The 16,792-nt window shown below is 45.7% G+C and overlaps 1 protein-coding gene across 1 annotated transcript in view; it reads left to right on the top strand.

Annotated features, from left to right (window-relative positions):
• LOC139567966 (uncharacterized) overlaps positions 1 to 11,235 on the top strand; it is an 86,698-nt gene extending 75,463 nt beyond the window's left edge. The window contains exon 2 of the mRNA XM_071389611.1: positions 10,258 to 11,235. Within this exon, the coding sequence (XP_071245712.1) occupies positions 10,272 to 10,628 (357 nt within the window). The 5' untranslated portion in view covers positions 10,258 to 10,271 and the 3' untranslated portion in view covers positions 10,629 to 11,235. The remainder of the gene's footprint in view (positions 1 to 10,257) is intronic.
• Positions 11,236 to 16,792: the final 5,557 nt, after the last annotated feature.

The following is a 16,792-nucleotide window of genomic DNA, read 5'->3' as shown; positions in this document are numbered from 1 at the left end:
AGTTTGTAATGAATCATAAATATTCAGATGATGACTCGATCTCTGGTGCTTTCCTCTTGAATTATTCAACATGCAGACAAACTGTGTGTTTGATTGTGTGTGCCCGTGTGTGTGTGTGTGTGTGTGTGTGTTTGGGGAATAAGCGTACACTAAGGATCTAGATATATCTCTTCAATCTCCAATCTTTCTCCCTCCTCTCTGCTCAGTAGGCTCAATCTGTTACATCTGGTTTAGAGCAGCAGAGGGGAGACCAAATATGAACTGAAATAACTCAGGCTGAAGTTAGGAGGAAGACGGAGAACTTTTCCCCTTTATTTTCTCACTATTTCTCTCTTTGGTATTTCCCTTCCATTTCCATCTCTTTTCCATAGCGCATTTTTCTGCCTCCACTCTTTCTCCCACCGCCGCTCCCACTCAGTATAGATGATCTATGGGGGACCAGTGAAGGTGGGACTGTCGCTCTGCAGGACCAGGTGTGCTGACCATTGATCTATACATTCTATAGTGTAGCTGACTCATAAAGGACCATGGCATTAGGGAGGGGGCGGTGTGTCATCCACGTCACACGTGGCTCAGGACCAAGTCAGCATGGGACATGCTGGGCTGCATAAGTGACATGCTTTGTACTCTAGCTGTCCAGGACCAAGGCTGGGGACCATTAGTGTGTAGTATATCATATATAGAGATTAGTTATTCTATGGCTGTCCACATAGCAGCACCCTTTAAAGGACCCGTTTTGGTTCCAGCTAGAACCCATTTGGTTCCAGGTAGAACGCATTTTTGGATTCCATGTAGGACCCTTTCCACAGTGGGTTCTACATGGAACTCAAAAGGGTTCTATCTGGAACCAAAAAGGGTTATCTTATGGGGACAGTCGAAGAACCCTTTTGGAACCCTTTTTCTAAGAGTGCAGGAACATACAGGACGATAGCTTTCCAGGAACAGGGTTGAAGAGCTCTGCTGTAGTGTATACTATTCAGACCCCTTCCCCTTTTCCACATTTTGTTACGTTACAGCCTTATTCTAAAATGGCTTAAATACATGTTTTCTTCATCGATCTACAAACAATACCCCATAATGACAAAGCAAAAAAACTGTTTTACATATTTTTTTGCAAATGTATTAAAAATTAAAAACAGAAATACCTTATTTACATAAGTATTCAAACCCTTTGCAATGAGACTCGAAATTGAGCTCAGGTGCATCCTGTTTCCATTGATCATCCCTGAGATGTTTCTACAACTTGATTGTAGTCCACCTGTTCACCCACAACTGCGTGGCCAAGCATGACGACACAACCGTGCTGTAGGCCTGACCACCGACAGCGACGAGTTAGACTACAGGGAGGAGGTCAGAGACTTAGCAGTGTGGTGCCTGGACAACAACCTCTCCCTCAACATCAGAAAGACCAATGAGCTGATCATGGACTATAGGAGAAAGAGGGCAGAGCACGACCCCATCCACATTGATGGGGCTGTTGTGGAGCGGGTCGAGAGTTTTAAGTTCCTTGGCGTCCACATCCCTAGGGACTTAACATGGTACACACACATCCGCATAGTCGTGAAGATGGGCACGGCAGTGTCTCTTCCCCCTCAGGAGGCTGAAAAGATATGGCATGGACCATCAGATCCTCAAACAGCTGCACCATCGAAAGAATCTTGACTGGCTGCATCACCGCTTGGTATGGCTAGCTCCCTGCCATCCAAGACTTCTATATCAGGCGGTGTCAGAAGAAGGCCTGAAAAATTGCCAAAGACTCCAGTCACCCAAGCCAAGACTCCAGTCACCCAAGCCAAGACTCCAGTCACCCAAGCCAAGACTCCAGTCACCCAAGCCAAGACTCCAGTCACCCAAGCCAAGACTCCAGTCACCCAAGCCATAGGCTGTTCACTCCGCTACCATCCGGCAAACAGTAACAGAGCATCGGCTCTAGGACCAACTGGCTCCGAGACAGCCTCTTCCCCCAAGCCATAAGACTGCTAAAATGCCAGATTGCTAAATAGTCCATTAATGGTAGCCAAACGATCTGCCCTGACTCTATCTTGCATTGACCCTACGCACACTAACTACACTATAAATACACACCATATACACTCACACACACTACGTTGACACTCCCACACAAAACTCCCACATTCACATACACTACATACGCACACACACACATACCGACACAACACAAATACACATGCAAATACATTACACACACACACAATCACACACACACACTTTTACATTCATAATTTGTTGCTGCTACTCTGTACTTTATTTTACTCGTATTATTATATATCCTGATGCCTAGTCACTTTACCCTGCCTTCATGTACATACCTACCTCAAATACCTTATTATTATCTATCCTGATGCCTAGTCACTTTACCCTGCCTTCATGTACATACCTACCTCAAATACCTTATTATTATCTATCCTGATGCCTAGTCACTTTACCCTGCCTTCATGTACATACCTACCTCAAATACCTTATTATTATCTATCCTGACGCCTAGTCACTTTACCCTGCCTTCATGTACATAACTACCTCAAATACCTTAATATTATCTATCCTGATGCCTAGTCACTTTACCCTGCCTTCATGTACATATCTACCTTAAATACCTTATTATTATCTATCCTGATGCCTAGTCACTTTACCCTGCCTTCATGTACATATCTACCTCAAGTACCTTATTATTATCTATCCTGATGTCTAGTCACTTCACCCTGCCTTCATGTACATACCTACCTCAAATACCTTATTATTATCTATCCTGATGTCTAGTCACTTTACCCTGCCTTCATGTACATATCTACCTCAAATACCTGGTACCTCTGCACAGTGATCTGGTACTGGTACTCCCTGTATAGAGCTCCATCATTGATCTGCTACTGATACTCCCTGTATAGAGCTCCATCAGTGATCTGGTACTGGTACTCCCTGTATAGAGCGCCATCATTGATCTGGTACTGGTACTCCCTGTATAGAGCTCCATCATTGATCTGGTACTGGTACTCCCTGTATAGAGCTCCATCATTGATCTGGTACTGATACTCCCTGTATAGAGCTCCATCACTGATCTGGTACTGATACTCCCTGTATAGAGCTCCATCATTGATCTGGTACTGATACTCCCTGTATAGAGCTCCATCATTGATCTGATACTCCCTGTATAGAGCTCCATCATTGATCTGGTACTGATACTCCCTGTATAGAGCTCCATCATTGATCTGGTACTGGTACTCCCTGTATAGAGCTCCATCATTGATCTGGTACTGGTACTCCCTGTATAGAGCTCCATCATTGATCTGGTACTGATACTCCCTGTATAGAGCTCCATCATTGATCTGGTACTGGTACTCCCTGTATAGAGCTCCATCATTGATCTGGTACTGATACTCCCTGTATAGAGCTCCATCATTGATCTGGTACTGATACTCCCTGTATAGAGCTCCATCATTGATCTGGTACTGATACTCCCTGTATAGAGCTCCATCATTGATCTGGTACTGGTACTCCCTGTATAGAGCTCCATCATTGATCTGGTACTGGTACTCCCTGTATAGAGCTCCATCATTGATCTGGTACTGATACTCCCTGTATAGAGCTCCATCATTGATCTGGTACTGATACTCCCTGTATAGAGCTCCATCATTGATCTGGTACTGGTACTCCCTGTATAGAGCTCCATCATTGATCTGGTACTGGTACTCCCTGTATAGAGCTCCATCATTGATCTGGTACTGATACTCCCTGTATAGAGCTCCATCATTGATCTGGTACTCCCTGTATAGAGTTCCATCATTGATCTGGTACTGATACTCCCTGTATAGAGCTCCATCATTGATCTGGTACTCCCTGTATAGAGCTCCATCATTGATCTGGTACTGATACTCCCTGTATAGAGCTCCATCATTGATCTGGTACTGATACTCCCTGTATAGAGCTCCGTCATTGATCTGGTACTCCCTGTATAGAGCTCCATCATTGATCTGGTACTGGTACTCCCTGTATAGAGCTCCATCATTGATCTGGTACTCCCTGTATAGAGCTCCATCATTGATCTGGTACTGGTACTCCCTGTATAGAGCTCCATCATTGATCTGGTACTGGTACTCCCTGTATAGAGCTCCATCATTGATCTGGTACTGATACTCCCTGTATAGAGCTCCATCATTGATCTGGTACTCCCTGTATAGAGCTCCATCATTGATCTGGTACTGGTACTCCCTGTATAGAGCTCCATCATTGATCTGGTACTGGTACTCCCTGTATAGAGCTCCATCATTGATCTGGTACTGATACTCCCTGTATAGAGCTCCATCATTGATCTGGTACTGGTACTCCCTGTATAGAGCTCCATCATTGATCTGGTACTGATACTCCCTGTATAGAGCTCCATCAGTGATCTGGTACTGGTACTCCCTGTATAGAGCGCCATCATTGATCTGGTACTGGTACTCCCTGTATAGAGCTCCATCATTGATCTGGTACTGGTACTCCCTGTATAGAGCTCCATCATTGATCTGGTACTGATACTCCCTGTATAGAGCTCCATCACTGATCTGGTACTGATACTCCCTGTATAGAGCTCCATCATTGATCTGGTACTGATACTCCCTGTATAGAGCTCCATCATTGATCTGATACTCCCTGTATAGAGCTCCATCATTGATCTGGTACTGATACTCCCTGTATAGAGCTCCATCATTGATCTGGTACTGGTACTCCCTGTATAGAGCTCCATCATTGATCTGGTACTGGTACTCCCTGTATAGAGCTCCATCATTGATCTGGTACTGGTACTCCCTGTATAGAGCTCCATCATTGATCTGGTACTGGTACTCCCTGTATAGAGCTCCATCATTGATCTGGTACTGATACTCCCTGTATAGAGCTCCATCACTGATCTGGTACTGGTACTCCCTGTATAGAGCTCCATCATTGATCTGGTACTGGTACTCCCTGTATAGAGCTCCATCATTGATCTGGTACTGGTACTCCCTGTATAGAGCTCCATCATTGATCTGGTACTGATACTCCCTGTATAGAGCTCCATCATTGATCTGGTACTGATACTCCCTGTATAGAGCTCCATCATTGATCTGGTACTGGTACTCCCTGTATAGAGCTCCATCATTGATCTGGTACTGGTACTCCCTGTATAGAGCTCCATCATTGATCTGGTACTGATACTCCCTGTATAGAGCTCCATCATTGATCTGGTACTGATACTCCCTGTATAGAGCTCCATCATTGATCTGGTACTGGTACTCCCTGTATAGAGCTCCATCATTGATCTGGTACTGGTACTCCCTGTATAGAGCTCCATCATTGATCTGGTACTGATACTCCCTGTATAGAGCTCCATCATTGATCTGGTACTCCCTGTATAGAGTTCCATCATTGATCTGGTACTGATACTCCCTGTATAGAGCTCCATCATTGATCTGGTACTCCCTGTATAGAGCTCCATCATTGATCTGGTACTGATACTCCCTGTATAGAGCTCCATCATTGATCTGGTACTGATACTCCCTGTATAGAGCTCCGTCATTGATCTGGTACTCCCTGTATAGAGCTCCATCATTGATCTGGTACTGGTACTCCCTGTATAGAGCTCCATCATTGATCTGGTACTCCCTGTATAGAGCTCCGTCATTGATCTGGTACTCCCTGTATAGAGCTCCATCATTGATCTGGTACTGGTACTCCCTGTATAGAGCTCCATCATTGATCTGGTACTGGTACTCCCTGTATAGAGCTCCATCATTGATCTGGTACTGATACTCCCTGTATAGAGCTCCATCATTGATCTGGTACTCCCTGTATAGAGCTCCATCATTGATCTGGTACTGGTACTCCCTGTATAGAGCTCCATCATTGATCTGGTACTGGTACTCCCTGTATAGAGCTCCATCATTGATCTGGTACTGATACTCCCTGTATAGAGCTCCATCATTGATCTGGTACTGGTACTCCCTGTATAGAGCTCCATCATTGATCTGGTACTGATACTCCCTGTATAGAGCTCCATCAGTGATCTGGTACTGGTACTCCCTGTATAGAGCGCCATCATTGATCTGGTACTGGTACTCCCTGTATAGAGCTCCATCATTGATCTGGTACTGGTACTCCCTGTATAGAGCTCCATCATTGATCTGGTACTGATACTCCCTGTATAGAGCTCCATCACTGATCTGGTACTGATACTCCCTGTATAGAGCTCCATCATTGATCTGGTACTGATACTCCCTGTATAGAGCTCCATCATTGATCTGATACTCTCTGTATAGAGCTCCATCATTGATCTGGTACTGATACTCCCTGTATAGAGCTCCATCATTGATCTGGTACTGGTACTCCCTGTATAGAGCTCCATCATTGATCTGGTACTGGTACTCCCTGTATAGAGCTCCATCATTGATCTGGTACTGGTACTCCCTGTATAGAGCTCCATCATTGATCTGGTACTGGTACTCCCTGTATAGAGCTCCATCATTGATCTGGTACTGATACTCCCTGTATAGAGCTCCATCACTGATCTGGTACTGGTACTCCCTGTATAGAGCTCCATCATTGATCTGGTACTGATACTCCCTGTATAGAGCTCCATCATTGATCTGGTACTGATACTCCCTGTATAGAGCTCCATCATTGATCTGGTACTGATACTCCCTGTATAGAGCTCCATCATTGATCTGGTACTGATACTCCCTGTATAGAGCTCCATCATTGATCTGGTACTGATACTCCCTGTATAGAGCTCCATCATTGATCTGGTACTGGTACTCCCTGTATAGAGCTCCATCATTGATCTGGTACTGATACTCCCTGTATAGAGCTCCATCATTGATCTGGTACTGGTACTCCCTGTATAGAGCTCCATCATTGATCTGGTACTGGTACTCCCTGTATAGAGTTCCATCATTGATCTGGTACTGATACTCCCTGTATAGAGCTCCATCATTGATCTGGTACTCCCTGTATAGAGTTCCATCATTGATCTGGTACTGATACTCCCTGTATAGAGCTCCATCATTGATCTGGTACTCCCTGTATAGAGCTCCATCATTGATCTGGTACTGATACTCCCTGTATAGAGCTCCATCATTGATCTGGTACTGATACTCCCTGTATAGAGCTCCGTCATTGATCTGGTACTCCCTGTATAGAGCTCCATCATTGATCTGGTACTGGTACTCCCTGTATAGAGCTCCATCATTGATCTGGTACTCCCTGTATAGAGCTCCATCATTGATCTGGTACTGGTACTCCCTGTATAGAGCTCCATCATTGATCTGGTACTGGTACTCCCTGTATAGAGCTCCATCATTGATTTGGTACTGATACTCCCTGTATAGAGCTCCATCATTGATCTGGTACTCCCTGTATAGAGCTCCATCATTGATCTGGTACTGGTACTCCCTGTATAGAGCTCCATCATTGATCTGGTACTGGTACTCCCTGTATAGAGCTCCATCATTGATCTGGTACTGATACTCCCTGTATAGAGCTCCATCATTGATCTGGTACTGGTACTCCCTGTATAGAGCTCCATCATTGATCTGGTACTGATACTCCCTGTATAGAGCTCCATCAGTGATCTGGTACTGGTACTCCCTGTATAGAGCTCCATCATTGATCTGGTACTGATACTCCCTGTATAGAGCTCCATCATTGATCTGGTACTCCCTGTATAGAGCTCCATCATTGATCTGGTACTGGTTCTCCCTGTATAGAGCTCCATCAGTGATCTGGTACTCCCTGTATAGAGCTCCATCATTGATCTGGTACTGATACTCCCTGTATAGAGCTCCATCATTGATCTGGTACTGGTACTCCCTGTATAGAGCTCCATCATTGATCTGGTACTGGTACTCCCTGTATAGAGCTCCATCATTGATCTGGTACTGGTACTCCCTGTATAGAGCTCCATCATTGATCTGGTACTCCCTGTATAGAGCTCCATCAGTGATCTGGTACTGGTACTCCCTGTATTGAGCTCCATCATTGATCTGGTACTGGTACTCCCTGTATAGAGCTCCATCATTGATCTGGTACTGATACTCCCTGTATAGAGCTCCATCATTGATCTGATACTGATACTCCCTGTATAGAGCTCCATCATTGATCTGGTACTGGTACTCCCTGTATAGAGCTCCATCATTGATCTGATACTGGTACTCCCTGTATAGAGCTCCATCATTGATCTGGTACTCCCTGTATAGAGCTCCATCATTGATCTGGTACTGGTACTCCCTGTATAGAGCTCCATCATTGATCTGGTACTGATACTCCCTGTATAGAGCTCCATCATTGATCTGGTACTGATACTCCCTGTATAGAGCTCCATCATTGATCTGGTACTGATACTCCCTGTATAGAGTTAGTTATATTGGGCGCATGTGACCAATAACATTGGATTTGATTTGAAAAGCCTATAAATGTTATACACTGAGTGTACAAAACATTAAGAACACCTTCCTAATATTGAGTTGCACCCCCTTTCGCCCTCAGAACAGTCTCAAATCGTCAGGGCATGGACTCTACAAGGTGTTGAAAGAGTTCCACAGGGATGCTGGCCCATGTTGACTCCAATGCTTCCCACAGTTGTGTCAAGTTGACTGGATGTCCTTTGGGTGGTGGAACATTCTGGATACACACAGTAAACTGTTGAGAGTGAAAAACCCAGCAGTGTAGCAGTTCTTGACTCAAACCGGTGCGCCTGCCACCTACTATACACCGTTCAAAGACACTTACATTGTTTTGTCTTGCTCATTCACCCTCTGAATGTCACACATACACAATCAACGTCTGTCAAGGCCGTCAAAAGAACTGGACCAAAGTGCAGCGTTTTAAAATGTCGCCAACAAAGCAAGAAACAAAATAAACAACCATGAAGCTTAAGGGCCACAAACAAAGACAACTTCCCTCAAACACAAAAGGGAAAAAGGCTGCCTAAGTATGATTCCCATTCAGAGACAACGATAGACAGCTGTCCCTGATTGAGAACCATATCCGGCCAAAACAAAGAAATACAAAAACATAGAAAATAGAACATAGAATGCCCACCCAAATCACACCCTGACCAAACCAAAATAGAGACATAAAAAGCTCTCTAAGGTCAGGGCGTGACAATGTCTCAATTGTCTCAAGGCTTAAAAATCCTTCTTTAACCCGTCTCCTCCCCTTCGTCTACACTGATTGAAGTGGATTTAACAAGTGACATCAATAAGGGATCATAGCTTTCACCTGGATTCAACTGGTCAGTCTGTGTCATGGAAAGAGCATGTTCCTAATGTTTTGTACACTCAGTGTATAATTACAATAATACTAATAATAATTACAATAATAATAATAATAATTATTATTATTTTTGTGTCCCTATCAGGACATTTGTGCTGCATCTCAACAACCCATACCTCCTGGGATGGTGTTTCACACACAATCCTGACTGTCCCTCAGTACGCTGTCATGTGACTGACTACATGTCCTTTATGTGTCAGCTGATTTGTGATGTATGTGCAATCACATGTCATCCTGCTCTATATCCCTCAAACTCAGCTCTGGACTTTGAAACCGGTTCCACTGCATTTTTCCATTGTTCCCCTCTAGTCAGGGACACCAGCAGTGTACAATTCATTATCAGGTAGAACAGAAACCAGCAGACCTCCTAGCGTAAGAGTTGAGTACCCCTGATCTATATATTCTGAAGTGTGTGTGTGTGTGTGTTTGTGTGTGTGTGTGTGTGTGTGTGTGTGTGTGTGTGTGTGTGTGTGTGTGTGTGTGTGTGTGTGTGTGTGTGTGTGTGTGTGTGTGTGTGTGTGTGTGTGTGTGTGTGTGTTTGTTAGAAGACACACTGTGAATCATTGTGTCTATGTCGATTACTAATGTATGACCCTCATAATCTCCCTACACAGTCTGTTCAGCATCATGAATTTGTCAGCCCTCTACAGTAGTAATATTGAACCTTGAGGTATATCTGGGGACATAATTGGAAATCAATGGAAAGGATATTGCACATTCTATGTCAAATCAGAGTTTCTGCTGTATATTAGTAACTCATAAAGGACATGCTGGTCCTGTTCTCTAACCACTTCTTCAACTCTTTCTCCCCTTCCTCTCTCCCTTTCTTTCTCTGCCTATACCCCCTCTCTCTCCTCTCTCCCTTTCTTTCTCTGCCTATACCCCCTCTCTCTCCTCTCTCCCTTTCTTTCTCTGCCTATACCCCCTCTCTCTCCTCTCTCCCCTCTACCTCAGACCGCCCTGCTGCCATGACGACCAAGGAGGAGGGTCCCGGAGCAGCGGGGGCGGTGGCCGTCTCCATCGTCAGGGACGACGAGATGCCCCTCCCCCGCCGTGGCTCCTCCCTCGAGGAAGAGGAGGAGGAGGAAGAGCTGCGGATGGAGCTGCGGATGGAGGGATCGATCCTAGAAGAACGAGTGATGGAAGAAGAGGAGGAGTGCAACGGTGACAATACTGATGATGATGATGCGAGCAGTGACATCAGCACCCTAATAGTTCCGTATCCTGAGCTGGCTCCTGTCATCTTCTTCTGTCTCAAGCAGACCACGTTCCCCAGGAGCTGGTGTATACGAGCCGTGTCCAGCCCATATCCTTTAACCCTATGACCTCTGACCTCTAACCCCTTACCCTTCAACTTGCTTTGGATCTACTGTGTGTAAGTACGGTATAAGTGTGTGGAGCTGGTGTATACGTGCCGCGTCAGGCCCATATCCTTTACACTATGACCTATGACCTCTCACCTCTCATCTGTCACCAGCAGTTGAGAACAGTATCAGTGTGTCTGTGCAACAGTAACAATAGGGCCAGAGTCCTTAACATAAAACTGGCCTTGCATACAGTTGGACTCCAGAGCAGGCAGAAATGCTGAGATAGGCAAACACACACACACACACACACACACACACACACACACACACACACACACACACACACACACACACACACACACACACACACACACACACACACACACACACACACACACACACACAGATGCTGAGAGTGTGTGTGAGGGACGACAGGGGTGCTAGATTACCCAGGGTGAATTGGGCTGGATCGGTGACAGAATCTAAGCGGTCAGCTGTGTAATCCTGTGCATTTATCCAGGGTGACTCTGTGTCTGTGTATCTGTCTGTGTGTGTTTATCCAGGGTCACTTTCACAAAGGACTGCTATTACAGTGAATTACAGTGAATTACAGTGAATTACAGTGAGTTACAGTGAATTACAGTGAGTTACAGTGAATTACAGTGTGTTCCTATGTGTCTGTATACAGTATATACAGTGCATTTGGAATGTATTCAGACCCCTTCCCTTTTTCCACATTTTGTTACCTTATAGCCTTATTCTAAAATGGATTAAATTACATTTTTCCTCATCAATCTGACCCATAATGACAAAGCGAAAACAGGTTTTTAGAAATGCTAGGATAAAAATGTGTTAATTATATATATTATATTATATTTAATATTCATTTATAAAAAATGAAAAACAAAAATAAATTACTCTGACAGGGCTCCAGAGTTCCATCTCTGCAGCACGCCACCAATCAGGCCTTTATGGTAGAGTGGCCAGACGGAAGCCACTCCTCAGTAAAAGGCACATGACAGCCTGGTTGGAGTTTGCTAAAAGGCACCTAAAGGACTCTGACCATGAGAAACGAGATTCTCTGGTCTGATGAAACCACGATTGAACTCTTAGGCCTGAATGCCGAGCGTCACATGGAGGAAAGCTGCCATCATCCTTATGGTGAAGCATGGTGGTGGAAGCATCCTGCGGTGGGGATGTTTTTCAGCGGCAGGGACTGGGAGACTAGACAGGATTGAGGCAAAGATGAACTGAGCAAAGTACAGAGAGATCCTTGATGAAAACCTGCTCAAGAGCGCTCAGGACCTCAGACTGGGGGTGAAGGTTCACCTTCCAACAAGACAACGACCCTAAGCACAAAGCCAAGACAACACAGGTGTGGCGTCGGGACAAGTCTCTGAATGCCAGAGACCGGACTTGAACCCGATCGAACATCTCGGGAGAGACGTGAAAATAGCTGTGCAGCAACGCTTTCCATCCAACCTGACAGAGCTTGAGAGTATCTGCAGAGAAGAATAGGAGAAACTCCTCAAATACAGGTGTGCCAAGCTTGTAGCGTCATACCCAAGAAGTCTCGAGGCTGTAATCACTGCCAAAGGTGCTTCAACAACGTACTGAGTAAAGGGTCTGAACACAATTTTTTAAGCTTTGTCATTATGGGGTATAGTGTGTAGATTGATGAGGGGAAAACAACTATTTAATCCATTTCAGAATACGGCTGTTATGTATCAAAATGTTGAAAAAGTCAAGGGGTCTGAATATTTCCTGAATGCACTGTATGGTCTCTTTACAGTTCTTGTGCAGTTAGTGGGAACATTAGGTGGAGTGTTGAATGTGAAGGATGCAGTTAGTGGGAACATTAGGTGGAGTGTTGAATGTGAAGGCTGCAGTTAGTGGGAACATTATGTGGAGTGTTGAATGTGAAGGCTGCAGTTAGTGGGAACATTATGTGGAGTGTTGAATGTGAAGGCTGCAGTTAGTGGGAACATTAGGTGGAGTGTTGAATGTGAAGGATGCAGTTAGTGGGAACATTATGTGGAGTGTTGAATGTGAAGGCTGCAGTTAGTGGGAACATTATGTGGAGTGTTGAATGTCAAGGCTGCAGTTAGTGTGAACATTATGTGGAGTGTTGAATGTGAAGGCTGCAGTTAGTGGGAACATTATGTGGAGTGTTGAATGTGAAGGCTGCAGTTAGTGTGAACATTATGTGGAGTGTTGAATGTGAAGGCTGCAGTTAGTGGGAACATTATGTGGAGTGTTGAATGTGAAGGCTGCAGTTAGTGGGAACATTATGTGGAGTGTTGAATGTGAAGGCTGCAGTTAGTGTGAACATTATGTGGAGTGTTGAATGTGAAGGCTGCAGTTAGTGGGAACATTATGTGGAGTGTTGAATGTGAAGGCTGCAGTTAGTGTGAACATTATGTGGAGTGTTGAATGTGAAGGCTGCAGTTAGTGGGAACATTATGTGGAGTGTTGAATGTGAAGGCTGCAGTTAGTGTGAACATTATGTGGAGTGTTGAATGTGAAGGCTGCAGTTAGTGTGAACATTAGGTGGAGTGTTGAATGTGAAGGATGCAGTTAGTGGGAACATTAGGTGGAGTGTTGAATGTGAAGGATGCCGTTAGTGGGAACATTATGTGGAGTGTTGAATGTGAAGGATGCCGTTAGTGGGAACATTAGGTGGAGTGTTGAATGTGAAGGATGCAGTTAGTGTGAACATTAGGTGGAGTGTTGAATGTGAAGGCTGCAGTTAGTGGGAACATTATGTGGAGTGTTGAATGTGAAGGCTGCAGTTAGTGGGAACATTATGTGGAGTGTTGAATTATGTGTTATCTTGTCCAATGTCTGTGAGAGAGCATTTGTTTGAGTTAGTACTTGGGTGGGAATATGTGTGTGAGTATTGGGAGGAATTGTATTTTTATCAAGGTGTGTGTGTGTGTGTCTGTGTTTGTTTGTTTGTGCCAATGTAGGTGTGTGTCACTTTCCTGATAAACCCAGCACTGCTGAGTCCCACACAGAGCAAAACAAGGAAGATACCTGTATTCTCTCTCTCTGTTATCTGTTCTGTTCACAAGAACAGAGCTGTTGATACCTCTGCTTGTTCCCTCATACAGAACAAGTCTAGTCCAACACACACACACACACACACACACACACACACACACACACACACACACACACACACACACACACACACACACACACACACACACACACACACACACACACACACACACACACAAACACACACATAGTAGGGTAAGTTGAGGGTTTTACATTCAGCATCGTTCCATCAAGTGAAATATAGTATTCTTTCTAACATGTATTTCAGGATGTGGTGTATCCCTGGAAATAAGATGAATTAAAATAATAGCTTGGCACAACTTAGCCCGGGTATGGGGTAAATTGACCTTCGAGATAGGGTAAGTTCAATTATGAATTGTGTGTATGGTTTCCTAGAAACATGAGTGGCTCAATTTACCCCTTTGGCTCAACTTACCCCTCTCCCACAGATAAATAGTGAGAGGGAGAGATACTGCAGGGGACAGAGACATAGTGAGAGAGGGAGAGATACTGCAGGGGACAGAGACATAGTGAGAGAGGGAGAGATACTGCAGGGGACAGAGACATAGTGAGAGAGGGAGAGATACTGCAGGGGACAGAGACATAGTGAGAGGGAGAGATACTGCAGGGGACAGAGACATAGTGAGAGGGAGAGATACTGCAGAGGACAGAGACATAGTGAGAGAGAGATACTGCAGGGGACAGAGACATAGTGAGAGGGAGAGATACTGCAGGGGACAGAGACATAGTGAGAGAGGGAGAGATACTGCAGGGGACAGAGACATAGTGAGAGAGGGAGAGATACTGCAGGGGACAGAGACATAGTGAGAGGGAGAGATACTGCAGGGGACCGAGACATATTGAGAGAGGGAGAGATACTGCAGGGGACAGAGACATAGTGAGAGAGGGAGAGATACTACAGGGGACAGAGACATAGTGAGAGAGGGAGAGATACTGCAGGGGACAGAGACATAGTGAGAGAGGGAGAGATACTGCAGGGGACAGAGACATAGTGAGAGAGGGAGAGATACTGCAGGGGACAGAGACATAGTGAGAGGGAGAGATACTGCAGGGGACAGAGACATAGTGAGAGAGGGAGAGATACTGCAGGGGACAGAGACATAGTGAGAGAGGGAGAGATACTGCAGGGGACCGAGACATAGTGAGAGAGGGAGAGATACTGCAGGGGACAGAGACATAGTGAGAGAGGGAGAGATACTGCAGGGGACAGAGACATAGTGAGAGAGGGAGAGAGATACTGCAGGGGACAGAGACATAGTGAGAGAGGGAGAGATACTGCAGGGGACAGAGACATAGTGAGAGAGGGAGAGATACTGCAGGGGACAGAGACATAGTGAGAGAGCGAGAGATACTGCAGGGGACAGAGACATAGTGAGAGAGGGAGAGATACTGCAGGGGACAGAGACATAGTGAGAGAGGGAGAGATACTGCAGGGGACAGAGACATAGTGAGAGAGGGAGAGATACTGCAGGAGATAGCAACATAGTGAGAGAGGGAGAGATACTGCTGGAGATAGAAACATAGTGAGAGAGGGAGATAGAAACATAGTGAGAGGGATACTGCAGGAGATAGAAACATAGTGAGAGAGGGAGAGAGATAATGCAGGGGACAGAGACATAGTGAGAGAGGGAGAGATACTGCAGGGGACAGATAAATAGTGAGAGGGAGAGATACTGCAGGGGACATAGACATAGTGAGAGAGGGAGAGATACTGCAGGGGACAGAGACATAGTGAGAGAGGGAGAGAGATACTGCAGGGGACAGAGACATAGTGAGAGAGGGAGAGATACTGTAGGGGACAGAGACATAGTGAGAGGGAGAGATACTGCAGGGGACAGAGACATAGTGAGAGAGGGAGAGATACTGCAGGGGACAGAGACATAGTGAGAGGGAGAGATACTGCAGGGGACAGATACATAGTGAGAGAGGGAGAGATACTGCAGGGGACAGAGACATAGTGAGAGAGGGAGAGATACTGCAGGGGACAGAGACATAGTGAGAGAGGGAGAGATACGGCAGGGGACAGAGACATAGTGAGAGAGGGAGAGATTCTGCAGGGGACAGAGACATAGTGAGAGAGGGAGAGATACTGCAGGGGACAGAGACATAGTGAGAGAGGGAGAGATACTGCAGGGGACAGAGACATAGTGAGAGAGGGAGAAATACTGCAGGGGACAGAGACATAGTGAGAGAGGGAGAGATTCTGCAGGGGACAGAGACATAGTGAGAGAGGGAGAGATACTGCAGGGGACAGAGACATAGTGAGAGAGGGAGAGATACTGCAGGGGACAGAGACATAGTGAGAGAGGGAGAGATACTGCAGGGGACAGAGACATAGTGAGAGAGGGAGAGATACTGCAGGGGACAGAGACATAGTGAGAGAGGGAGAGATACTGCAGGGGACAGAGACATAGTGAGAGAGGGAGAGATACTGCAGGGGACAGAGACATAGTGAGAGAGGGAGAGATACGGCAGGGGACAGAGACATAGTGAGAGAGGGAGAGATACTGCTGGGGACATAGACATAGTGAGAGAGGGAGAGATACTGCAGGGGACAGAGACATAGTGAGAGAGGGAGAGATACTGCTGGGGACAGAGACATAGTGAGAGAGTGAGAGATACTGCAGGGGACAGAGACATAGTGAGAGAGGGAGAGATACTGCAGGGGACAGAGACATAGTGAGAGAGGGAGAGATACTGCAGGGGACAGAGACATAGTGAGAGAGGGAGAGATACTGCAGGGGACAGAGACATAGTGAGAGAGGGAGAGATACTGCAGGGGACAGAGACATAGTGAGAGAGGGAGAGATACTGCAGGGGACAGAGACATAGTGAGAGAGGGAGAGAGATACAGCCGGAGATAGAAACAGTGAGAGAGGGAGAGAGATACTGCAGGAGATAGAAACATAGTGAGAGAGGGAGAGATACTGCAGGAGATAGAAACATCGGGAGAGAAGGAGAGAGATACTGCAGGAGACAGAAACATAGTGAGAGAGGGAGAGAGATACTGCAGGAGATAGAAACATAGGGAGAGAGATACTGCAGGAGATAGAAACATAGGGAGAGAGATACTGCAGGAGATAGAAACATAGGGAGAG

The sequence above is a fragment of the Salvelinus alpinus genome, chromosome 2 (genome assembly GCF_045679555.1).
Source record: "Salvelinus alpinus chromosome 2, SLU_Salpinus.1, whole genome shotgun sequence".
Classification (NCBI taxonomy): domain Eukaryota; kingdom Metazoa; phylum Chordata; class Actinopteri; order Salmoniformes; family Salmonidae; genus Salvelinus; species Salvelinus alpinus.
This window is presented reverse-complemented; position numbering and strand designations above follow the sequence as displayed.